Here is a 25,097-nt window from a genome sequence, read left to right as displayed (position 1 = left end):
TTAGCTTATCATTCTGATAAGAGCAACTCCATCACTAATATGAGGAATAAGTTCTTCAAAATTGATTAATTGCTAATAAAAACAAAAATAATTGATGGCATTCTGATGCCCATCCAATAAACTTTCAAAAGCTCTTTTTTGAAAATTTATTTGATGAATATTAGAATCCTATCAATCACTTTTGTTTTAATTAGGGGATCTCCATCCCTACTCCATTTTTTCCTTTAAAATAGAGTAAAAGTGAATATGGAGTAAAGAATGCTCCAACCCAACTTCATATCTCACTCAATAATGAAATTTACTCTATAAATGGAGTAATCTATTTTTTGTTTGTTCATCACTCCATTATTGAGTAAAAAATGGAGTAGGGTTGGAACAATTTTACTCTATTTTCACTTTTACTCTATTTTCGAGGAAAAAATGGAGTTTTACATTGAAGATACTCTTAAGGGCCTGACTGGTTCAAACGCAGCGGTTGTGGTTGCGGTTGCGGGAGTTTGTGGATGCGGGCGGTTGCGGTTTCTAGCGGTTTTAAGAGACTTGTACGACTGGTACTTCGGTTAAAAATTGGTGCGTTTGCGGGTGACTTATGACTGGTTAACTACCAAATGCGGTAACAATCAAATAATAAATTAACAATATTTATATTTAATATAATTATAAAATAAAAATATCAGAAATCATAAAATTATAATAAATATAAAATTTATATTTAGAAAGTTATAATTTTAATTTTTGAACATTTATTGAAATTGTTTTTATTATAAAATTTATAATATTAATTAAAATATAATAGATATATTTTAATATTTTCATAATTTCAATTTTAAATTTTTTATTAAATACTTTTACTTTTGTATATATATTTTTTTTTTAAAAAGAAAAAAAATTTACCCTCCCGCAACCGCCCGCAACCGCAAACGCTAGCTGGAGCCAGCTTTTGAATTTATGAGATTCAGAGCGGTTTGAAGCGGTTTAGAACAATTTGAGTGATTGTTGTAAACCGCCGACAACCGCTACCAACCGCAAAAGCTACGTTTGCGGGTGGTAGCGGGAAAACCAGTCGCCCCCTTAGTAACTAATCATTTTTTTAGAGCTATTTAAGATTAGCCATTTTGTAGAAAGTTAGCGAAAGTTAGCGAATCTAGACAGAGGAGAAAGTAGCTGGGCCTATAGATACTGAAAAGAATAGTGACCCATATACTCTTATTAATGGGCTAGCTTAAACATGCTCTAGTAATAGTAGAACTTCTGCGAGACTTTTGTTTGGCAAAGGAAACGAGTCAGCCCCTTATTCCTGAGATTGTCATTTTATTTTTATTGAACAACCCCTGAGAAGATTGTCATCTAATTGTTTCCAAACCGTTTTCTTTTCTTATAGTGGAAAAAACGAATGAGGAACGACGATACAGAAGCTCGAGCGAATCGAAAATGAGCCTTGCGACGCCAGAGCCAATAACATCTCTAAGACCAACACACGGTAACAACAATACATTGAGAAAACTAAATTTCAGCGGTTCCTTACAATGGGAACCCTAAACAAGTTTTAACACACTAAAACAGCAATTATACAATCCATGCATGAGGTCGATTGGAACAGCCAGTGAGACGCATGTATCATAGATACATTAATTCATACAACCAGAAGCATAGTATAGTTGAGACGCTAACAAGAGAATTGATTCAGACGCTAGCAAGAGAGAATTTCAAAAGCGAAATTGATTCAGACGCTAACAAGAGAGAATTTCAAAAGCGAAATAAGCCAAAACTTTATTTATTTATTTATTTATTTATATATCAAAGTTATAAACATAAGCAAGCAGCTATGCAACAAAAGCAAAGAAAGAAATAAACAGCTAGGGATATCTTGACAAAAAGCAAAGATGAATTTATTACTAAGACCACATTTTCTTGTGCTTCTTTTTGAAGATGGCTACATATAATCTTAACCAAGCCAGCGGCGAAAATGCTGAAGATCGGGATGAACATCTCCTCGCCTCGTTGGAGGTTGCCTATCAAGACAAGCGTCAGAAAACAAATTTTTGAGTGTGGAATATATTTGTTCAATTAAAAATTAGACTACTGTACTTACCTTCTGAACGGGCTTGGCTCAAAACCTGGGCCAAAATCTGGGCCAATAGGTGGAGGTGGATCATAACGAACACCAGGAGGTGGAACACCCCTGTCAAAACCAAAAGAATCCATGTTAAGTTGAAAACTTTTCTTGTGTTCAACTATATTATGAGCTGTGTATATGTGCACTTTGTGTAAAAGAAAACGATGCAATAAAGGGAGAGAGATTTTACGGTTGTGGTGGTATCATGAGGTCAGGATGATCACCAAATCGGGGGAACATGCGAAGATCATTTGGTCCTACATGCATGCTTCCATCGCCAAAACCACCAATCACCGGAGGGAATGATGGAACAGGCCTCTTTCGACCGTAATATCCAGACTCAGACTCTTTGTTACTCTCCGAACTACAAGCCACACATATGATAAAAGATGGAGGTCTTAGAATACACTTCAAGAATTACAAAATCATATATCATCCTAGTCCAACTACTAACAAATGCCTTCACTACATAAATATAACTTTTAACGATGAGAAATCTATGAACCACGGCAAAAACCGAGATACAATACTAGTAGTCTCTGCACATTGACGAAACAGTTCTATGTAATCACATCTATCAGAACAAAGCCAACTTAACTCATATGTTCATTCCTAGCCCCATGAATCTAAGTAACGGCTTATGAGCAATGTGGTTAGAGGGTTTTACCTGGACTGGGACGTAGAAGCAACAGGTTTAAGTCCTTCATCAAGCTTGTAGAGAAGCTCATCCTGTAAATCACTGACTAACTTCCCCAAGTTCTTGAACTGTGCATCGTAATCACTCTCCACTCCGGACTCAGCAGCATACTTCTCAGGTCTGAACAAAAACACACACACACAAGTAAATTCAAGATTGAGATCACCACAGAGCACAAACAAAGAGGCACGATTACATACTCTATCTCGATATGAGCAGGTTCTTTTCCACCCTCATCTAGGGCATCAACAAGAAGCTTATCCTCTATCGCAAAACACTTAACTAGAAACTTCTTCGATCCTTTCGCATACACAAACGCGTACTCGTCGAACTCGTTCCAACCTTCGATCCCAACCTCTCCTACACATCCACAACCACAATCCTAAAAACTAACGAAAACCACCTATAAGAGGAAACACACAATACGAACCTTGTGTAGGAGAGGAAACTAGAGCGTTTTCAGCGAACGCATGCCGTCCGGCCGCGACGACTCTGAAACCGGAGGCGACGAAGGAAGCGTCAAGTACGAAAGCTACCTTATCACGGTAGTTGCGAAAACTCGGCCTCGCTGATCTGATCACAAGCATCACAGTCTGTGAATTCGCCATGGCTCCTCTTTATTGTTTTTGACTTGAAGAAGAGGTTTCGTTTGTGTTGTATATTATATACTAAAGCTCGCCTGGCAAATCAAAATCTGATACTTAGAAAATATTTTTTTAAAACAAAATTGATTGGAAAAAAATTCTTTGATTCCTAATTTCCAGCAACTACATCCTAAAATTTCTCAGAATATCTCATGATCACGACTTCAAAATCTTCTTTTCTGCAGTATAACTTTTGATCAACTAATTCAATGTCTGTATTTTTTTTCTTCCATTTTTCTCTATTCTTTTCATTGTCAAAGCAGCGAAACAACATATCCTTTTATCTTTCCTAATTTTCAGTTTTGATCTCGAATATTTTCTTCTTATCTTATTTCGTTTTTGTCTGCACCATTTCAAAACTTTTCTTTATTCATAGCCATGATTAGTAATATTATCGACAAACTTTAGATGAATACAATGGAATATAGTCATCTTTGAACCTCTTTCAAAGCATTGGATTGTGGGGGTCGAGTAGGAATTGCGTCCGAAGAGATTAATATGTCGATCCTTAAAAGATTTTGTTGCAGGGCTTCCAGAACTTGCAGGTATTTGTGGTGGTGTGTAATGAGTTCATATGAAACTTATTCTGCAAAATCATGGTAACAACACAGCATAAATATTTGTATTGTTAAGTTCTGAAATTATTTTGGTTTATTGCAGACATATATGAGAAATCAAAGCTGGTCGAAGAAGAGCATCTTAGGGTTCAAAGAAAACTTTGGATAGATCTGTTCTAGAGGTTGAACACGATGGATTAGGTAAGCAAGATATCAAACGTTTGACATTTTTAATTTGAAGTGAAAATTTTTATTTTATAGTCCTTACAAAAAACAGGGCTTTAATCTTTAATGCTGTAATTAATTTTTTTTTGTAACCATTTAAATTGTGAAAGTGTGTTAGATAAAATCAAGTGTTAACTCAAAAGAATTCTTAACAACTTTCTGTAATTGATTTTGAAATTTCTGAGGTTTTTACTTGATAGTTTTAATACTTATCTGAAAATTTAAATAATATTTGTATTTGAAACCAGTAAGTTTTTAGAGGCTTAACGGAAAAAATTTAAAAAAACTGTTTTCTCTTGCTCTTAAAAATTCAACAAAAATAAGTAACGTGGTTTAATTTTGTTGGATCATGTGTTTTTTTTTTGAAAAACAAAAATGGTAGGTAATTAAAAATGGAATGTCAACAAAATCCTTCTTTTTTAACTTTGAAATTGTAAACATGAAATGAGTATAAAATATTTAACTATATTTTATAATTTGGTATATATTTTATTTATTTTTCAAATACTTCAAACATGTATCCATTTTTATAATAATAACAAAGTTATTTCAGCACTGTTTCGATTCAAACATTTGTAATACTATGCGTCATTGTTCATATAATAATAATTTTACTAGGTTAAGACCCGCGTCTTGGACGGAATGAACATTATATATATAAATTATTTTAGATATTATATGTTTATAACATATTATAAAATAATAAATATATATTGAATAATTAAAAAGTCATTATCTACTACTTATATAATTAAATTGGTACGAACATATAAATAAATTTTATAAATCGAAAAAAATATTTTTTCTATTTGATATGATATATAATTAAATTTAAATGATAGTAACATATATATGATATATTTTAATATTAATATTTTATTTGATGATGCCTTTTGCTCATATTTGTTTTTATCATTTGTATCTGTTATAGCAAAAAGTCTAAATTAGTGATAACAAAATTTTCACTGTGAGATTAATGATTTAAGTAATTTATAATATTTTAAAAAATTAAGTTGTCAATATTTTTTTTAATTTTTTATCAAAAAAATATTCAAAGTAAATTTCAAAATTAAGATATTTATGTATTTTTATATGGCATATAGTTTAATTTAAAATGATACATATATTTATATATCTTTTATTTTTGATACTTATTAAATGAGACTTTCAACTTATATTATTTTTTAATTATTTGTATCATGTCATAACAAAATTTTTAAATAATAGAACACAATATTTGAATGTGAAACTTTTAACAGTTTTAGTAATTTATACTCGCTTTTAAAAATTCAAAATATAATATATAAATATTTTTAAATTTTTATTATATGGTTACTTTGATTGTTTAATTTATTTTAATAGCTTAAAATTAAACAAATATAATTATAATACATACTTATTTTTATCAAATCCCCTATATATTAAAAGAGAAGCATTACAACATGTTTTTGTAGCCACATGTCATCACCACAATCATTCTTAAAATTCTTAGAAAAATTTGTTGGTCCATATAAATATATAATAAGCATTTTATTACACTAACCATAAATGTTTTTCATTGTTTCCTTAAATAAAAATCACGGAATTACCTAATGTGGCTAAAGTATATATGACTATTAATGATTTTGAATAATAAAAATTTGATAAAAATCAGCCTATTCTCTATCATTTTTAAGTCGTTTTAAAATAAATTAAGAAACCACATTAACTATATAATAAAAAATTAGATTTTTTCATATATGTTATATTTTGAATTTTTAAAAACGAATATAAATGACCAAAGTTGTTAAAAATCTCACACTGAAATTTTTATGATCTATGGTTTAAAATTTATGTTATAACAAGATAGAAATGATTACGAAATTACATAAGTAGGAAGTCTCATTTAATAAATATTATATATATGCATATTAATATTTTTTTAAATAAATTGTATACCATATAAAATACATAAGTATTTTAATTTCGAATTTGATTTGAAAGTTTTTGATAAACATTTTGAACAATTATTGACAACTTAATATTTGGATTTTAAACTTTGCAATGAATGTTTTTAAAATTATAAATTACTAAAACTATTAAACATCCCATAAATTTTTTATTGTTATCATTGATTTAAAATTTTTGTTATAAAGAAATACAAACGATCAAAAATAATATGAGTATAAAATATTTTTTAAGAGATGTCAATATTAAAAAAGTACTATATATATCTATGTTAATATCATTTAAACTTAATTTTTAACATATAAAATTAAAAAAGTGTTTGTCTTAATAAATAAAATTTATTTAAGTATTTGTACCAATTTAATTATATACGTAATAGTTACTAAATTTTTAATTATTATTTCATAATATGTAAAAATATATAATACTTGAAAATAATTTATATATAATATTTATCCCGCGCAAGGCGCGGATCTTAATCTAGTCTTTATTATTCAAAATTATTAATTGTCCTATATACTTTAGCCATATTAGGCAATTCCGTAATCTTATTTAAGGAAATAATGAAGCACATTAATCATGTATTTATTGTGTTTAATAAAAAGCTTATTATACATTTAGATGGACCAACTTATTTCTCTAAAAATTCTAAGAATCATTCTAGTGATGACATGTGGCTACAAAAAATATTGCAATGTTTCTAAAAATATGGCTAACTAACAAAAAAGGGAAAATAAGAATAAATGCACCAGCCGGGAATCAAACCCGGGTCTGTACCGTGGCAGGGTACTATTCTACCACTAGACCACTGGTGCTTAACGATATGCGGGGTTGATAATAAGATATTATCAAAATTTGTACTTACTGACGTACGTTTACATTGTTAACATCACTGAATTTTTTCGGTATCATTAAGGTGTTACTGTTAGGTTAGTAAACTCATGCCAAAGTGGGTCGGCGAGCTCCATTGTGAAACGTAGGAATGTGTAAGGTAATGATGATCTATCTTGACTAATTCAACTAAACACTTTATTCTATTTTTCGTCTGCAATCAATTACGTACTTGGTGCTTTGTTTTGGTTATATAAGTTTAACATGTGTTTCTTATGATCCATTTGCTTTCTACTCTTTCTGTTTTCGTCATGCATTGCACAAGACTGCTCGGTGGAAAAAGTTTAGTAGTTTTTGTCAATCAACTATCTTTTTTTTTTTTTTGAAAAAGTTGTCACATTGTTCTGCTCACCACAGCTGCGGATACGTTCGCATGAAAACCTGGGAGAGGTTTTGTCGTAGGCTACACCTCCCAACCGAGGATTAAATTTGTGTTTTTAATAGATCCAGATTTAACCCCCTTGTCAATCTACTATCGTGTGGAAATCATATCTTTCCTCCTCTATTTCTCTCTCAAACATCAAATTCAACACAAGAATAGAAATGAAGACTTTTAAGAGTATAACTGGACAGGAAAACGGCTTGTCAATGAAAGAATAGCAGAATCTCTAAGGCAAATTATAAATTCTATTAAAAAAATTCAAGCACGATCACCATGTGCTATTTATTCTTCGCTTTGGACAAAACGGTATCTATTCTTGATAGTGACCTTAACAAGGCTTCTTGCTAAAGCATGCATGCACAGTCCACAATATGAATTTTGAGTTTTCCTTTGCAGAGTAATCTTTTCAGTGGTCCTCTTGCCAGAGCATAATCACATTTGTTGTGTGTATGACTAGAGTCGGTTTTGGACAACGCGTGATAAACATTTGTACAAATTTTAAAGAATTCTTATATATATTACATAGTTTCCAAATTATAATTTGTATTAATATTTATCTTTTTATGGATCTCTTCCCCTAATTTTATGACTGGCCCTGTGTATAAATGTATATAGTGAAAATGTATGTATATATATATATATATATATATGTTGCACAAAAAAACAAAAAAAAATATATATATGGTGCTGATAAAAAGACCTGAGATTCAGTTAGCTTAAACTGACAGTTTAATTCTTGGAAACCACTCATGACTGATTATTCCCTCTTATTTATATCACTGGCTATCCCTACAAAATTTAGCTTAAAAGCTCTGCGCTATGAACTATATTAATGAACAAGGAAAATAAGAAATATGATCAATTGTTTACAGAGTATGGCTCACCCTAAACGAAGCATTGTGTAACTTCACTTCTTTGGTTCCATAGTATTTTGTAGACACTGCTTATGAGCATATATTAGAAAAATATAGCTAGTTAGAGCACCTCTAAAAATGAATATGTGTGTATGTATATATTGTATATATGTATGTAGTTGTGGAGTCTACTAAATAGTGTAGAACTCCTACCCAAAAGTTCTAAAAACAAAATTTTTTTTTTCTTTTTAACTTTTTTTCTTTTATTTATATAACAAATGACTACAAAAAAAGGCTCAAGCCTATTGTTAGGACAAAAGCCTACTACCAAAATTTAAAACTCAACCTCAAAAAATTACTCTATACAACTTCTAAAAGACTGCAAACCAAGCTGAGAGCACTGAGATCTCTCCTTGTTTCAGAACTTGAGCTCGAACCAAAGGATCAAGGCGTAATCTATCATTTGCTTAATCTCATCAATCAGCGCCCCCGGTTGTCGAGTATTTCCAGAGTGTATTTCGAGTTTCTTTCCCTCCAAATCAGATATAGACAAGCTTGGTAAAGCAGCTTCACTATCAACTTCACATTTTTGTCTTTAGATGGATTCTTCAGCCAGCGCAACCCACTCTCGAATTGTGCTGGAGGAGAAAGGCGTAATCTATCGACAAAGTGAGACCACACATGCCTGCTGAAAGCACAATCAAAAAAGAGATGCTGCCTATTCTTTCCTGTTAAAAACAAAACTTTTAGAACTTTTGGGTAAGAGTTCTACACTATTTAGTAGATCCCACAACTATATACACATATATAATACATACATATTTATTTTTAGAACTCCAATGGATAAAAGATATATTCTCTGATGTGTCTAAACTTCGATTCAACCACTAAGAAGGGTAATGGAATGGGATAAAAAAAATCATTTATTCAATGTTCTTATATTTTATTTTCAGTTAATCGAAAATGAACTATTTTACTATACTCCAGGTAAAGTTAATTAAATGTGTCAAAAAAAGGAATTATACAAATAAATTCTAATATTATTTTAATTGGAAGCTAAAGAGGCAATAATCCACGATCTCCTATAACCTTGCTGCCTCCACTTAGTTTTTTTTTGTTGGAATTGCTTATAGTCATAGATAATGAGAAGCAGCCAATGGTGGTAACAGCACTATGTGAAAAGGTAATCCACTTTCCTCAACCACAACCTCAGATTTCCATTAATTTTCATATATGATAAGAGTTGACTCTTAATTCAAACAATAATTATTCTTAATTGCTATTGGATCCTTACTTAAATATTCAAATTTAGGAATGATGTATTTGGTTTTGGTAGCATATCCATTAAAGATTTACAACTTTCTCCTGGCAATGATCACCAATAAGCAACAGCCACTTAAAACTCATTAATTAAACGCTTAAAACTTGAATCTAGTAACTCCCTAACCACATATCTATCTGAGGATTTCTAGAAAAGCTATATGGATCACTCTAGAAGTAGAGGATAATGAATGTCATTAAATTAGATGGGGGTTACAGTATTAAGCATAATTGACCCACTAATTAAGCCCCTAATTAATTAACATGTGATTATTACTGTTACAGTTGGAGCTATATGATTATGCTTAAGTGTGTCTCTTCTTTTTCATCCTTTATCGTGAGTGATTATAGATTTATAGTAGTAATAGTGTAGAATACTGATCGTATAACGTCATGAGTTTGGATCGTGGTTACAGTATAAGCATAATTAATCCCCTAATTAATTAACATGTGATGGTTACTGTTACTGTTGAAGTTATATGATTATGCTTAAGTGTGCCTGCCTCTTCCTTTTTTCCTTTCTCGCAAGTGATTATTGACTTAAAGTAGTACTAGAGTACAATACTGATCGTGTAATGTGGTGGTAGTGGTTAACAACACCATTAATAGATGAGATGATAGTGATAAAAAATAATTTTCAAATATGGCGGCAAATTTTTTTTGTCATTGTTGAATTTTAGGTATGGTCTTAAGAAGATACGTAAGGGAACTCAGAAATGATGATACATCAATTGGTAATCCTACCTATTTTGGATAATATCTACCTAACTAAGGATTTTTTTTTACTCAATCATGGAGTTGAGATTGGTTTTGAAGTAACTAAAGAATGAAAATTGTGATTTTAGGAAGTTTATATAGTTTTACTGGTCATGTTTGTCCTCCAATGAGACTTCAGAAACTAGTGGTAACGCTGCTTAAGAGAAAATTAGTCAAATTAAAAAGGTTGTTATATTATTGTATTGACATTAATAATAAAAATCTCCAGGAGTTTACAAGGGGTTTGTTTCTCTTTGTAGATATAAGGATCAGATCCTAGAGGCTACAAGGGGTTTCTCCAGAATCTTCTGGACCAAAGTTTTGGTAATTTGGAATCATGTGAATGAGAAGTTTTGTGTGATGATTTTAAGTGTTAACTCTCTACTCTTAGAAGTCCATGTCTTGGTGGTAGCCAAGAGGGAATCTACACCAAAGGCATCAAATCTATATGATATATATATTCTTCAGGATCCATAAGATTTTCGTATTGTTAAGCTTCTTCTTAGGTAGGACTAAGAGCACTTCCATGAAGATAGATATTTAACAATAATTTAATTTAAAAAGGAAAAGAAATATAAAGAGTGATGTCTCAAATGAGATAACATTAGAACTCTATCTCATATTTAATTTATAAATGATATTTTGTCATTGGTTTTTCTCTTTTAAAAATTACAATAATGAATTTTTCTTAAATCTATATAAAGAAATTGACAGCCTCTTATGAATTCTTTTATCTGGCGAGTTTGCTTAAAGACCTGATTAGGAGTTATAACTTTAAATCTTTTAATATAGAACTCAGCATGTAAATTTTGATGAGAAAAAGACCAAAATAGCACTAAATCAAGTTTTTGTTCCCAAACTAGCACTCAATGCCAAAAGTCACAAAAATAGCACTCAAGGGGTGGGGTTTAGGGTTTAGAATTTATTTAAAGTTTAGAGTTTAGGTTTTAGGGTTTAGAGTTGAGAAGTGAGGTTTTGGGATAAGATTTCAAATTTTGAAAAATAAAAAAATTTAAATTTTTCAAAAGATAAAATGCTATTTTGGTCATTTTAGTTTTTGAGTGCTATTTTTGTGATATAAACTTAGAAATGTGCTATTTTGGAGATTTGCCCAATTTTGATTGTGAGTGAAGTTATTTTTGGTTGTATATTTGAGAATAATTAACGATTTATTTATAAAATTTCTAAAACTTAGTTATGTTACTTGTATAGACATATTTTTTTGTAGCCCTAGAAATGTTTTATAGAACATGATTGGAAAATATTTGTATTTTAGAGGAAAAAAACTGGTTGTAGAGAGACGGTAAAACACTTTTAAAGTATTTATTAATCAAGCCCTGAAACTTTAGTTTTTGTCACTTTTGGTTGTTTGGCTTTTTAACTCAAAGTTGTTGAACAAAAATCAGAAATGGTCATCAAAATCTCTAGTGTTCCAAAAAAAGTCATCCAATCTCTGTAGGGTTTTATCGGACGTCTATTATCCAAGTTCTTTCTTTATGGAGCTTGTTTCTCCTCCAGTTTCATCAACTACTTTATGTGGTTTTGGTGCAGGAAATTCAATGTTAGAGGTTAGAGATACTTCAAATACTGAAGTTCTAATCAAAGGTTGTTTAGCCATGTTAAGGATTGTTAATTGTGCACTTGCTGTTGTTTTAATCTCGGGATGCATATCACTGTTTGTGGTCTTTAATTCCCAAGGCTTCGTTTTACTTTTCAGCTCGATGGTCGTTGAGTTTAGAGGACTTTTTTACGTCATTGGTTGTTTAAGCGTGGTGTTTGTCTCTATCTTTATTTGTTGTATTTGCTTTCTTGTAATAGTTGTTTCTTTGGCCATGATGGCTATGTTATCATGTTCTGTGAACACTTTTTCCATTCTTGGAGAGTAAGATTCTATAAAATTGAGATTTGTCCAAAAATTAAAAGAACACTTCGATCAAATGTGATCCAATTCTTTGATTTGATCTAATTCTAACTCTTTTAAACTTTAGAGTTAATAGAAATTTCAACTTCATTAATGAGACTAGTCAGGTCCACAAAGCCACAGATATTACAATCTGAAAGTGACCGATTGGAAAAAGATGCGTACCATATCACACCGAGATTTGTACTTATCTGAGCGTAATCGAAACTTCACTATCATTTTACTTCCATGTATTTATTGTATAAACTTTAGTACTAAAACTATAGCTATAGTCGTAAAAATAAGTATCGTAATAAAACAACGAAACGCACCATTTTGGCAACAAAGGCAATTTGGCGATTTTGAAGGCGATCGAGATTTCTCAATCACCGCTGTCTTCACCGGCAGTAGTGATGGATCCAACGGCGATACAGGAAGATCCGCCACCTCCGATCGATCAGAAAAGATCCTGGGTCTCGGCGGTGCAGAAGAAACAAGTTCTGAAGAAGTATGATTTCGGCATTGAGGTTTCAGAGGGAAAGCAATCAGTGGAAGTTCCATCGGAGATCATTGAAAAATCTAATCATCTGTGGGAGGATTTTGTCATTGCGAAGTTTTTGGAAACAGCTCCACATATTGCGAAGGTTCATGTGATCCTCAATAATATTTGGGCATATGGTGATAAGATACAAAAGTTAGACGTTTATGAGATGGATTCAACGACGATGAGGATTCGGATTACGAGTGAAGTGGTAAGAGAGAAAGTCATCAGAAGGGGTATGTGGAATATTGCGGGGGTGCCTATGGTTGTGTCGAAATGGGCTCCAGAGGAGGATAAATCACTAGCACATCTGATTCCGCTATGGATACATCTAACGGGGGTTCCTATGAGTATGTATTCTTGGGAAGGATTGAGCTTCATGACAAGTGCAGTGGGAAAGCCAGATCGTTTACATCCATAAACTATTGCTTGTACGAATTTCGATGTTGCAAAAGTTTTTGTGATGGCAGATTTATCAAAAGAGCTACCGCAGGCGATTGACTTTACTATTCAAGGGAAGGAGACCACAGTGAAATACACATACCCATGGCTTCCGCCAAAGTGTACTATCTGTGGTAAATGGGGGCACTATGACACTTTCTGCAACGTAATGAAAAAGGATAACAAGGAGGGAAAGACGACAGCTGAAGAATCTATAAAGAGTCCTAAACTCTTAAGTGGAAGGAAGAATGATGCAGAAAACTTGGATGTAAATGGAGAAGGGGAGAAGCTGGAAGAATAAAAGAAAGAAGATACAGAGAATGAAGAAAGAAGTATAGAGAAAGAAGGAGTGGTATCGAACACGGAAGAACTAAATGCGTGGAAAACAGTATCTCAAGAGAAAGCAAGCAGAAGTCCAAAGACGCAGTTGACTTATGGTCAGGTAATAATTGCTACTCCATCAAGATTTGCTGCATTAAGTAACTCTGGAGAGAATGGAGAAGAAATTGAGCATGAAGAGGGTGAAATAAAGGATGATGTTGGAAGTGAATATGAAGGAGATGGAAGTATAACAGAAGTAGTCAATGGGAGAATAACTGGAGGGGAGAATAAAGGTGTAAGGCTGAATCTACCGAGACAGTCTAAGACAAATCACAAGGTGATAGTAGACTCTTCAGTCCAAGGCAGAGAGAAGAATATGGGAGCTTCAAAAAGGAGCACTCGAAAAAATAACTAATGGCTGGTTTCTTTTGGAATGTGAGAGGTTTCAACAAGTCAACTAAGCATGGAGTAGTTAGGAAATGGGTGAAGGATCAAGATATTCAGTTTGGGTGTTTGATTGAAACGCGGGTAAAGGAAAGCAAAGTAGAAAGGATTGTTGGAGAAGTATTTTCAGGTTGGAATTTGATTTCAAATTACGAGTATAGTAGGCTGGGAAGGCTGTGGGTTCTATGGAGATCGAATGTGAGGATGACGCCAGTGTACAAAAGTGCACAACTAATAACATGCTCGGTGCTATTGCCGGGAAAGGAGGAAGAGTTTTTTTGTTCATTTGTGTATGCTTTGAACACCATGGAAGAGAGGAAAGCGTTATGGGAGGAGCTTAAAGACCATTATGATGCTCCAATGTTTCAGAAGAAAAAATGGATGCTGATTGGGGACTACAATGAAATATTAGAAGGAGAGGAACATTCAGGTTTTGATGACTCGCCAAGACTACCTCAGGGTATGAGGGATTTTCAAGATTTGGCTAGATACTGCAAGCTTACTGATATGGGATATCATGGGCCTCGTTTTACTTGGTGCAATAAGAGAGAAGAAGGTTTAATCTGTAAGAAGCTAGACAGAGTCCTTGTTAATGAAGAATGGCTCCACAATACTTCTGCTTATTGTGTATTTGAGCCTGGAGGGTGTTCTGATCATCTGAGATGTAGAATCCATTTTGAGGAGCCAAAGAAGAAGCGAAGGCCTTTTAAATTCTCGAATGTAATATCACAGATGCCAGAGTTCAAAGTTTTGATGGAGGAGCAATGGAGGGATTATGAGAGCTTGTTCCACTCAACATCAGCCATGTTCCGTCTTACGAAGCGTCTGAAGGTTCTAAAACAACCGCTAAGAACGCTTAGTAAGGCGAAACTGGGACAGTTATCAAAGCGAACTAGAGAATCTTATCAAGACTTACGTGCTAAACAAAAGGAGACTTTGGAGAATCCAACAGTCGACGCAATAAGAAGAGAGACGGAGGCTTATGATAGATGGCAGAGGCTGGCTGAATTGGAAGAGGGCTTCTTGAAACAAAAGTCAAAAGTCCATTGGCTGGATGTAGGAGATGGAAACAACAATTTCTTCCACAACTCGGCAAAGATCAGGGAAATAAGAAATACCATTCATGAGATTCAGCGTGCAGATGGATTAGTGATCAAAGAGGAGGAGGGGATTAAGAAAGAAGCAGAAGAATTTTTTACTGAGTTTATGCAGCATCAGCCTACAGAGTTTGAGGGTGCTTCTGTTGAGAAGCTAAAAGAGCCTATGCGGTTTCAGTGTAATGAAGTTGATTGTGCAAGAATGGAGAGAGAGGTTACTAGAGAAGAAATCAAGGAGGCTTTATTTAAAATGCCTGGAAGCAAGGCTCCAGGGCCAGATGGTTACACTTCTGAGTTTTTTAAAGAAGCCTGGGAGGTGATTGGAGAAGATGTTGTTGTTGCTATCCAATCATTCTTTCTGAAGGGCTTCCTGCCCAAAGGTGTGAACTCTACTATACTGGCTCTTATTCCGAAGAAGGAGGAAGCGAAAATGATGAAGGATTACAGACCCATTTCATGCTGCAACGTATTATACAAGGTAATATCAAAGATCCTAGCAAATAGATTGAAAACTATTCTGCCAAAGTGTATTACCTGGAATCAATCTGCATTCATCAAGGAACGGTTGTTAATGGAGAATGTCTTATTAGCAATGGAATTGGTAAAGGATTATCATAAAGAGGAGATATCTACTAGATGCGCGATGCAGATTGATATTTCGAAGGCGTTTGATTCAGTCCAATGGTCTTTCTTGATGAATACTCTTGAGGCGCTTGGCTTACTGAAGAAGTTTATTAAATGGATATCTCTCTGTGTTACTTCTGCTTCTTTCTCAGTACAAGTTAACGGGGAACTAGCTGGATACTTTCAGAGTAAGCGAGGGTTAAGGCAAGGTTGCTCACTATCTCCATACCTATTTGTAATATGTATGAACGTGCTGTCAAGGATGCTGGATGAAGCTGCAGTACAAGGAAGAATAGGATATCATCCAAGATGCAAGAACATTGATCTTACTCATCTATGTTTTGCTGATGACTTGATGATATTCGCAGATGGTACGAAAAATTCTATTGAAGGGATATTGGGGGTTTTTGACGAGTTTGACAAGATGAGTGGCCTGAAGATAAGTATGGAAAAGTCAGTTTTATTCATGGCTGGAGTAACAATTCAGAGGAAGGAAGAAATGCTAAGACAATTCAAATTTGCCACTGGATCCCTCCCGGTTCGATATCTTGGCCTTCCGTTGCTGACAAAGCACATGACAGTCACAGATTATCTTCCTCTGGTTGAAAAGATCAGGAAAAGAATAAGCACGTGGACAGGAAGGTTTCTTTCTTATGCAGGGAGATTGCAATTAATAAACTCAGTGATTACGAGTCTTACCAACTTCTGGATGGCTGCCTTTCGGTTGCCGAGTAGTTGTATCAAAGAGAGAATACTTTGACTGGATCTTGGATGTGGCGGAAAGTATTGAAGTGTCGAGAGATAGCTAAAAGATTTTATAGAATTGAAGTTAGAGATGGGGGGAAAGCTTCTTTCTGGCATGAGGTTTGGTCTCCACTGGGTTGTTTGAGAGATATTCTGGGTAATGGAGCTCATATCGATCTTGGTATACCGGTCAATGCAAATGTCGATGCTAGTAGGAGCCATAGAAGAAGGCATCATCGATTACCCATATTGAACAGAGTGGAGTTGGAGATAGAAAATTATAAAGCCAAATGGAAAGATGAAGAGGATATATCTATGTGGAAGAATGAAAAAGATAGCTACAAGAAGAAGTTCACTACCAAAGGCACTTGGCACGTAATAAGAGAGAATCATCTTATCTGTCATTGGTATAAAGCAGTCTGGTTCAGACATGCTACTCCGAAGTTCTCATTTATTCTTTGGACAGCTATGCATGAGCGGTTGTCGACTTGTGACAGGATGAAGAGCTGGAATATTAACATAGATGAGACTTGCGTTCTCTGTAAAGGATCAGCTGAGACTATGAGACATTTGTTCTTTGAATGTCCATATTCAAGGCAAGTATGGGAGGGTTTGATGAAAGGAGTGATGCAAGATCAATTTTCTGCTGAGTGGGAGAGGATTGTTTGGATAGCTTCAGATGGATTGGGTTGGTGTAAAGTTCGACTCTTCACTCTGCGATATGTTTTTCAGGCGACGGTTCATGCTATATGGAGAGAGAGGAATCAAAGAAGACATGGAGAATCTTCCTCACCATATATAGTTTTGATCAAAAATATTGATAAGACAATGAGAAACAAGTTTACTATTGCTAGGAGAAAGGGAGATAAGGATCTGGAGGGAGGAATGGCCGCATAGTTTGATGCGAGGTGAGAAGGTTGTTATGAGCTGTAGTGGTCTAGTAGGAGTGAGTGCTAGACATCCAGTAAGAGTGAGTGCTGGAAAACCAATAGGAGTGAGAGCTGGCTACCTAGTAGGAGTGAAAGCTAGATAGAATTGGAAGAAGGTTGATAAGAAGGTTGATAAGAAAATAGGAAAGCTGATGACTTGCAGGAGAAGTTTCTATTTTTATACTTGGGTTTTAATCAATCTTGTATATAAAATTTAAGAAAGAACACACATAGTTGTAACAAAGGTCTTTTTTTTTTGAATTAAATTTAACATTCAATTGAAAAAAAAAAAAAATAAGTATCGTGTGAAATTAAATGTAAGCCTTTTATGTACGTATTTATTAAAGAACCAGAATAGTAGCTAAGTTCTTACGTACGTGTCTTCTTTTGTCAACTTAACTTGTCTTTTTCGTGGTTAATTCCTTTGAGAGAATCTTGAAGCACTAAACAAGAAGAGTCAACACAGCGAATGTTATCCATTATAAAGAGAACCAAGCTTGCTTCTCCACAAACACATTACACATCAACAATCCTCTCTCTCTTACAGACTCACTCTATCTCTCAATCATCAATACAAAAGGTTATGGAGCAGAGCAAGAATGATATAGAGTCATACGATGATCAACAAAAATGGGTTCTTGATTCTTCTCTCGATAGTAGAGGAGAGATTCCGGGTCGGGCTAGAACCGGAGCTTGGAGAGCTGCACTCTTCATCATTGGTTTGTATATAAACTTTGTATAGAGACTCTTTGTATTAAATTTGTACAATATAATCTTATGGTTTGATATATATGCACATGCAGCAATCGAGTTCAGTGAGAGGCTAAGTTACTTTGGGATCTCGACGAGCTTAGTGGTCTACTTAACGACCATTCTTCACCAAGACCTTAAGATGGCTGTAAGAAATGCAAACTACTGGTCTGGTGTCACCACTTTAATGCCTCTTCTTGGAGGCTTCGTCGCCGATGCTTATATCGGCCGCTATGCCACTGTCCTACTTGCAACCATCATCTACCTTATGGTAATATTTTGTACTCGGAAATTTGATAATGAGTTCAATATTTAAAATACAAACCGTATTTATTTATTTATTTATTTAGTTTGTTGAAAACCTTATTTATATACATCTTTAGTTGTTTTGGTGGTGGGCCTTTTGTATATAGTAGCATCTCTTGCATACATATATTCTCATAACCGGTTCAATAATACTCCAAAATGTTAGAAGTGTTATCGATATTTTATATCCAAACTGTCTGTTTGCATGTGCTACTGATGGATTCGAACAAAACTTCGGTTTTAAAATATTTGGTACCCTTTTTTAAAAAACAATCTGACAGTCACGTTCTAATTATATACTTTCTTGAACATCTTTAAATCAAGGGTTTATATACTTTGTTTATGTTATATAATTTGAGATCAGTCAAAGCTTGATGGTTTGTTTCTCTTGTTTTCTTATGTTTATATTATTTCTGATAATACATATTTTATAGGTATAAGTTTAGAAGTATTTTTGAGAGGGTCACGTTTTAAATATGTACCTTGTTTATATAGTATTATTTAATTTGAGATCAGTCACAGCTTGATGGTTTGTTTCTCTTATCTTCTTATATTTGTTGATTTTTTTTTTCGATGTACAGGGTTTGATTCTGTTAACATTGTCTTGGTTTATACCGGGATTGAAACCTTGTCATGAAGAAGTGTGCGTTGAGCCAAGGAGAGCCCACGAAATAGCCTTCTTCATTGCAATATACTTAATCTCCATAGGCACTGGAGGTCATAAGCCATCCCTTGAGAGCTTTGGAGCTGACCAATTCGAAGACGACCATCCTGAAGAACGGAAGATGAAAATGTCTTACTTTAACTGGTGGAGCGCCGGTCTATGCGCTGGTGTTTTAACCGCCGTGACTATAGTCGTCTATATAGAGGACCATATTGGTTGGGGTGTGGCTGGTATCATACTCACCGTAGTCATGGCTACTTCGCTTTTGGTCTTCCTTATTGGTAAACCGTTCTATCGTTATCGAGCACCTTCTGGTAGCCCATTGACACCGATGTTGCAAGTCTTTGTTGCTGCCGTTGCTAAAAGACATCTTCCTCGTCCCAATGATTCTTCTCTTCTTCATGAGTTGTCTAGAGAAGAGTATAATAAAGGACGGCTTCTTTCCCGCACAGAAAAGCTTAAGTAAGTTTACAAGTTACAACTATATATGTTCAAATTCGGTTTATGTTCGATTTTGGTTATTGAATAGCAATACCTAGTAAAAATGTAAAATCTAAAACTATTTACAGATTTCTTACATGTTATATTGAATTAAGTTTTTTTTTTTAATTTCAAATTCACAAATCTAGTTTCAAAAATGAATAATGGTTTAGGATTGTTTAATGGTTTTATTGAACCGATTTGGATTTAGTTTTCTCTTTAACATTTAAGCATATGAGGACTTGGTTTTGTTTTGTTTTGTTTTTATTTATCAGTTTTCAGATGAAAATTTAGTACTTAATTCCAAGATAACCGGTTTCAAGTTTCTTAGCACCTATAATATTTTTGTAGATTTCTAGACAAAGCGGCGATTATCGAAAACCGAGGAAGCGAGAATGCTTCCGCCGAGAAGGAGAGTCCATGGAAACTAGCAACGGTAACAAAAGTAGAAGAACTAAAACTACTCATCAACATGATTCCAATATGGTTCTTTACATTAGCCTTTGGCATATGTGCCACTCAAAGCACAACATTCTTCATTAAACAAGCCATTATCATGGACCGACACATCGGTCACAACTTCATAGTTCCTCCATCTTCCATGTTCGCCCTCGTAGCTCTCTCCATGATCATCTCCGTAACAGTCTACGAGAAAATCCTCGTGCCTCTTTCGAGACGTCTCACGGGAAAAGAAAGAGGTATTAGCATTCTACAACGAATAGGAACCGGTATGGTTTTCTCCTTACTCGCCATGATCATTGCTGCTCTAGTTGAGAGAAAAAGATTGGATTATACTAAGCAACATCACATCCCCATGAATGTTATATGGTTAGCTCCTCAATTCATAGTCATAGGCATAGCGGACGCTTTTACCCTTGTGGGTCTTCAAGAATATTTCTACGACCAAGTCCCTGATTCAATGAGAAGTTTAGGCATAGGGCTGTACCTTAGTGTGGTTGGAGCGGCTAGCTTTGTCAACAATCTTTTGATGACGGTTACTGATCGTTTAGCTGAGGAAATCTCTGGAAAGACTTTGTTCGGAAAAGATCTTAATAGCAGCCGCTTGGACCGCTTTTATTGGACGCTAGCCGCTTTGACCGCTGCAAATATATGCTTCTTTGTATTTGTGGCAAGAAGGTATACTTACAAGAGTGTACAATCAAGTGTGGTTGTTGCTGATGGTGGCGATGACGGCTGCTAATACGTCGAAGTATACCGTATACGTAATAACATCGCCACAGGCCTGGTCATATGATCACTATTCTATGTTCTTTTTGTTGTACTTTTGTTAAGTGTTTTCGTACGCTTATTTATGTAGTGCTGGTTTATGTGGATATATACTAATAAACTAGTGTTATCGACAAATCCAAATGTGGACATAAATACCAAACCAAATCAATCTATCGACATAACTCAACCAACAAAAATAAAAATGTATACAAAAATTATTAACTCAAGCAACAAAACAATTTGATCCGGCAGAAAAAGAAAGGCAAAAGATCAATCCACATATATAAATAAAGCCCAATGGGTTTTTAAGAAAGGAAATGTATAGCCCAATCGTAAATTGTTATGACCCAAAATTATCCGGTACAGATTGTGACGGCCGGTTTATTATCCAATTATCTATCGCTGATCACTCACTCTATCGCCTTTCCAAAAAATCTGCTCAAGACCAGAGATTCGAACATCGCCGTGAATGGCGTGCTCAATTAGTAGTAACGCTGTCCGGTGTTACACCGAAACGCTGCGTTTAACTCCCCGACAACAACAATGCGGCCGCGTAAAGCCTACTCCTTCCTCTTTCCTCTCCTTTAATTCCTCTACCATCCTCGTTCAGGTATCAACCACTATTCCAACAATGCTCACTCAAATGGATATATTCATTTTGATTTCGAATTTCGAATTCTGTAGACTCTGGGTGCTTCTCCTTCGCCTGTTCCCCGTCGGAGTATTACGGTTCGAGCCAAAATGGCGGCGTCGGAAGGATCCATTTCCGGAAGCAATAGGATGCTGGTAAAATTGACTCCCATTAATCAGATTTTGTTTAATATATTTAGAGAATTAATAAACATTTCTAGAACCAATCAGTAACTGTCAATTGTTTTTAAAATTTTTTTTTTTGTGCAACTTCAATTGTTTTTAAATTAAAAACCGATAAATTCAAATTTTAAGACAGGTCTGTTAATGTTGTTCTTACAATTGTCCACCATGAAAGAGAATATAAGTAATTGTATTAAAAAAAAAAGAACTAATATATAAAGGAAGCTTATAGTAAGCCAAAATTTTAGCCCTTGGAGAGTGAAAAGTTGAATTGATTCATGGTCTTTCAGGTCTTCGTGCCACCACATCCTTTGATCAAACACTGGATCTCTGTTCTGAGAAACGACCAAACACCTTGTCCCATTTTCAGTGAGTATATAAAGATTAATGTTTTGAGAGTGTTAGTGCAGATTCTACCACTGTTAGGTTGTGTTATCTGCGTTTGACATGTTTTCTGTTTAAATCTGAGTTCTTTTGAGCATTCTTCTTTTAGGGAGTGCAATCGCTGAACTAGGGAGGCTATTGATGTATGAAGCATCTCGAGAATGGCTGGTGACATCTCTCTTTTCTTTGCTAAGTTTGCTTTATAGATTCTTGATTTGTTTTTTTTTTGTCACTTATGTGATGTGTAAAAGCCAACTGTTGTTGGAGAAATAATGTCTCCAATGGGTGCTGCTTCTGTTGAGTTCATTGATCCTAGAGAGCCTATAGCGGTTTGTCTCTTCCCTGAGACTCTCTTGTTTTCAGTATTTTTCTTCTCACTCCAAAAAGTTAAAGCCATTTCTTGTTCTTGGCTTTTGTGACCCTCTGTGTAGGTTGTTCCGATTTTAAGAGCTGGTCTTGCTCTTGCGGAACACGCATCAACAGTTTTGCCTGCAAATAAAATATATCACTTAGGTAAATATACTTACTATCTGTTGCCTGAAGATAAGATGTCAAAAGAACGTTTAATCTATAGCTTCTCATGTCCTTTCTTACCAGGGATAAGTCGGGACGAGGAAACACTTTTGCCTTCTGTGTATCTAAACAAGTAAGAACTTGTCCACATCATTATGTTGTTAGGGCTGAAGCGTCTATATGGTGACAGATTTGATACGTGTCCTTCAGGTTGCCTGACGAATTTCCAGAAAATTCTCGAGTGTTTTTGGTGGATCCAATGCTTGCTACAGGTTAGGAAGTCTTGTAAAAAAATTGCAATGTAGCCACCATCATAGTAGAACAAGTATAGTTAGTGTTTTGATGCGCCTCAGATGTAATACCGAATGTTTCTTGTTTGTATTTCAGGCGGTACCATAATTGCCGCGATGGATCTGTTGAAGGAACGTGGTTTGTCTGTTCAGCAAATCAAAGTGGTAAGCATTTGTTAACATGTTGGCTGTAGAATATATATTTTGGTTTATCCTGTATCTCCATGATTACAGATTTGTGCGGTTGCTGCACCTCCTGCACTATCTAAGCTTAATGAGAAATATCCAGGGTATCAATACCGACTCTTTAACTTGTTTGAAACCTGGCGGGGGTTTTACTAAACTGTTTTGGTTATTGTTTGCAACATTTCAGGCTTCATGTGTATACTGGAATAATCGATCCTGAAGTCAATGAAAAGGGGTAAGTCAGGCTGGAGTTTTGAAAGTTTGGATTTCCATTACTGGATTCTTGATTTTCTGTAAGAAAACTAGCATATGGTAAAGAGTTATAAGGTCCTTTTTTACGGTTATACTGGGATTAGGTTCATAATCCCTGGGCTTGGAGACGCTGGAGACCGCAGTTTTGGGACATGAAAACAAGTTTGAGGTTTTGGTTAAGCTTTTGATGAAGTGATTCTTGTGTGAGTTCTCTAAATTTACAGTGACAAAAATCCCTTTGGATTGTTTTCTTTGGGTTTCTTACCATTGATATGACTCAATCTCAGGTTTGGTGAGAGGTTTATGATGTAAGAGATCACATTGGAGGATATGAGCTCCTGATTATTAGGAAACAAAGAAGAAACTTGTAAACACCAGTTTTGCTTCGTCCAGATTATTAGGAAAAAAAAAAAAAACTTTGTCAACAAAACTATTTTTTGGAAATAAAATAATTGTACGAGAAAATCAAACAATATAATCTTGTAATTAGGATGGAGCTACTTGTTTATTTCATTTTATATGTTCCATATTCTGTGACAAATGAGCGCAAAAGTTTGATTGCTGCCTGCTGCTATAGCGTGATTCTGTCATGCGGTTCAGATCATTCGATTTTAGCTGGAACCGTAATATTTTGGTTTAATTCAACTTTTACGTTCTCATTCGGATTACTAATAGACCGAAACTATCCTGTATTCAGCTCAGTTCGGGTCGGTTACATATGAAGGGTATAACAGTCAATAACAATCATTTCATATAACCAAAAACCCTAACAGCCCGCGACTATAAATAACATAAATTGCTTCTCAGTCAATCTTTCCATCGCCGCCGCACTGCTCTCTCCGTTTTAGATTCTTCTTCCGCTCAGGTTATCTTCTTATGCTCTTTATATCCTCCTTCCTGTCATTTTTACCGTGAAACGATCGGAATCATTGCCATTATTCATTTCAGAAGTCGGTCCTTATGATTTATAGCTGGCTGTGAATTACTCATTGTAGAATGTTTATCTATTTACTCTTGACTACCTCTGTTAGAAGCTTCACACCAATGTGCATCTGTTTCTAGCGAATCTTTCTATATTTGAAGACGTAATTCTATTGCTCACTAGACCATTTTTTTTTCTTATGGATCAGATCGATTTTTCCAAGCTAAAAATCATGCAGAACGAGGAGGGAGTCGTCACTGAGCTTTACATTCCGAGGAAATGGTAAGCTGTTTTACTTTTTCTCTACACAATGTTGGCTGTTTTGATTAATCTTTAGCTGATTCTTTTTGGTTGGCTTATTTTGTAGCTCGGCGACAAACAGATTGATCACTTCAAAGGATCACGCCTCTGTTCAGCTTAACATTGGTCATCTTGATGCCGATGGTATCTACACTGGCCAGTTCACCACTCTTGCTCTCTGCGGATTCGTCCGTGCTCAGGTTTGTCATATCTCTCCTTCTAATGCTAGTATTGATCTTTCGCGATTGTTTTATCAAAATGTAGTATGATTGTTGTGATTTGTCTTTTAACCATTTGTCTGAATTTGCAGGGAGACGCAGACAGTGGCGTCGACAGGCTCTGGCAGAAGAAGAAAGTCGAAACCAAACAACAGTGAGATAGATAGAGACATAGAATCTATAAGCTGTTGCTACTTGTTGTTTTTGGCATGTTTCATTGAGTTTTCTCTATCTGCGAACTCGTATCTTTGTTTTCTGATTTATGAAAAATAATTAAGTTTGGTGGCATTTGAATCAGTCCTACAATTCAACTACATTTTTATTTTCTACACAAGAGAACTGCTACTACACCAATCAGC

At 34.7% G+C, this 25,097-nt stretch overlaps 4 protein-coding genes, 1 long non-coding RNA gene and 1 other non-coding gene across 7 annotated transcripts; 4 read left to right on the top strand and 2 right to left on the bottom strand.

Annotated features, from left to right (window-relative positions):
* Positions 1-1,744: 1,744 nt before the first annotated feature.
* LOC103841313 (probable proteasome inhibitor) lies at positions 1,745-5,025 on the bottom strand. 2 transcript variants are annotated; one of them, XM_009117839.3, is made up of 6 exons: positions 3,244-5,025; positions 3,014-3,173; positions 2,784-2,933; positions 2,307-2,480; positions 2,093-2,182; positions 1,745-2,012 (listed from the first exon to the last, which is right to left on the bottom strand). In XM_009117839.3, the coding sequence occupies exons 1-6, from the start codon at positions 3,419-3,421 to the stop codon at positions 1,946-1,948; spliced, it is 819 nt and encodes a 272-aa protein (XP_009116087.1). In that variant the 5' UTR covers positions 3,422-5,025; the 3' UTR covers positions 1,745-1,945. The 2 variants fall into 2 exon arrangements, with proteins under 2 accessions (XP_009116087.1, XP_033137073.1); XM_033281182.1 differs by having other exon boundaries at positions 3,014-3,113.
* A 1,645-nt stretch (positions 5,026-6,670) lies between these two features.
* LOC117128551 lies at positions 6,671-12,250 on the top strand. Its single transcript, XR_004451914.1, has 2 exons — positions 6,671-11,874; positions 11,941-12,250. It is a non-coding gene; the product is annotated as an uncharacterized LOC117128551 (long non-coding RNA).
* TRNAG-GCC lies at positions 6,931-7,001 on the bottom strand. Its single transcript has one exon. It is a non-coding gene; the product is annotated as a tRNA-Gly (tRNA).
* Positions 12,251-17,884: 5,634 nt separating the features above from the next.
* LOC103841312 (protein NRT1/ PTR FAMILY 5.7) lies at positions 17,885-20,995 on the top strand. Its single transcript, XM_009117838.2, has 4 exons — positions 17,885-18,149; positions 18,234-18,451; positions 19,068-19,612; positions 19,982-20,995. Exons 1-4 carry the CDS (start codon positions 17,900-17,902, stop codon positions 20,829-20,831), a joined length of 1,863 nt encoding a protein of 620 aa, XP_009116086.2. The 5' UTR covers positions 17,885-17,899; the 3' UTR covers positions 20,832-20,995.
* A 219-nt stretch (positions 20,996-21,214) lies between these two features.
* Positions 21,215-23,827, top strand: LOC103841311 (uracil phosphoribosyltransferase, chloroplastic). The gene is made up of 13 exons (XM_009117837.3): positions 21,215-21,470; positions 21,545-21,646; positions 21,964-22,042; positions 22,167-22,225; positions 22,309-22,386; positions 22,489-22,570; positions 22,655-22,703; positions 22,781-22,842; positions 22,958-23,025; positions 23,095-23,150; positions 23,234-23,281; positions 23,403-23,501; positions 23,586-23,827. The coding sequence occupies exons 1-12, from the start codon at positions 21,330-21,332 to the stop codon at positions 23,452-23,454; spliced, it is 876 nt and encodes a 291-aa protein (XP_009116085.1). The 5' UTR covers positions 21,215-21,329; the 3' UTR covers positions 23,455-23,501; positions 23,586-23,827.
* A 278-nt stretch (positions 23,828-24,105) lies between these two features.
* Positions 24,106-25,044, top strand: LOC103841308 (40S ribosomal protein S21-2). The gene is made up of 4 exons (XM_009117835.2): positions 24,106-24,163; positions 24,429-24,502; positions 24,588-24,720; positions 24,831-25,044. The coding sequence occupies exons 2-4, from the start codon at positions 24,453-24,455 to the stop codon at positions 24,894-24,896; spliced, it is 249 nt and encodes an 82-aa protein (XP_009116083.2). The 5' UTR covers positions 24,106-24,163; positions 24,429-24,452; the 3' UTR covers positions 24,897-25,044.
* The last annotated feature ends 53 nt before the right edge of the window (positions 25,045-25,097 follow it).

This window comes from Brassica rapa, chromosome A09, assembly GCF_000309985.2.
Source record: "Brassica rapa cultivar Chiifu-401-42 chromosome A09, CAAS_Brap_v3.01, whole genome shotgun sequence".
In the NCBI taxonomy this organism is placed as follows: domain Eukaryota; kingdom Viridiplantae; phylum Streptophyta; class Magnoliopsida; order Brassicales; family Brassicaceae; genus Brassica; species Brassica rapa.
This window is presented reverse-complemented; position numbering and strand designations above follow the sequence as displayed.

Bases quoted from the DNA above. Each gene is read 5' to 3' on its own strand.
- LOC103841313 (XM_009117839.3), bottom strand. From the start codon at position 3,421: ATGGCGAATTCACAGACTGTGATGCTTGTGATCAGATCAGCGAGGCCG. The intron at 2,183-2,306 runs GTAAAATCTCTC...TGGTTTTGACAG, and splicing joins CTCATGATACCACCACAACC to GGGTGTTCCACCTCCTGGTG. The intron at 2,013-2,092 runs GTAAGTACAGTA...TTGTCTTGATAG, and splicing joins GAGCCAAGCCCGTTCAGAAG to GCAACCTCCAACGAGGCGAG.
- LOC103841312 (XM_009117838.2), top strand. From the start codon at position 17,900: ATGTTATCCATTATAAAGAGAACCAAGCTTGCTTCTCCACAAACACAT. The intron at 18,452-19,067 runs GTAATATTTTGT...TTCGATGTACAG, and splicing joins CAACCATCATCTACCTTATG to GGTTTGATTCTGTTAACATT. The intron at 19,613-19,981 runs GTAAGTTTACAA...ATATTTTTGTAG, and splicing joins TCCCGCACAGAAAAGCTTAA to ATTTCTAGACAAAGCGGCGA.
- LOC103841308 (XM_009117835.2), top strand. From the start codon at position 24,453: ATGCAGAACGAGGAGGGAGTCGTCACTGAGCTTTACATTCCGAGGAAA. The intron at 24,503-24,587 runs GTAAGCTGTTTT...CTTATTTTGTAG, and splicing joins CTTTACATTCCGAGGAAATG to CTCGGCGACAAACAGATTGA. The intron at 24,721-24,830 runs GTTTGTCATATC...CTGAATTTGCAG, and splicing joins GCGGATTCGTCCGTGCTCAG to GGAGACGCAGACAGTGGCGT.
- LOC103841311 (XM_009117837.3), top strand. From the start codon at position 21,330: ATGGCGTGCTCAATTAGTAGTAACGCTGTCCGGTGTTACACCGAAACG. The intron at 21,647-21,963 runs GTAAAATTGACT...ATGGTCTTTCAG, and splicing joins CCGGAAGCAATAGGATGCTG to GTCTTCGTGCCACCACATCC. The intron at 23,026-23,094 runs GTAAGCATTTGT...CCATGATTACAG, and splicing joins CTGTTCAGCAAATCAAAGTG to ATTTGTGCGGTTGCTGCACC.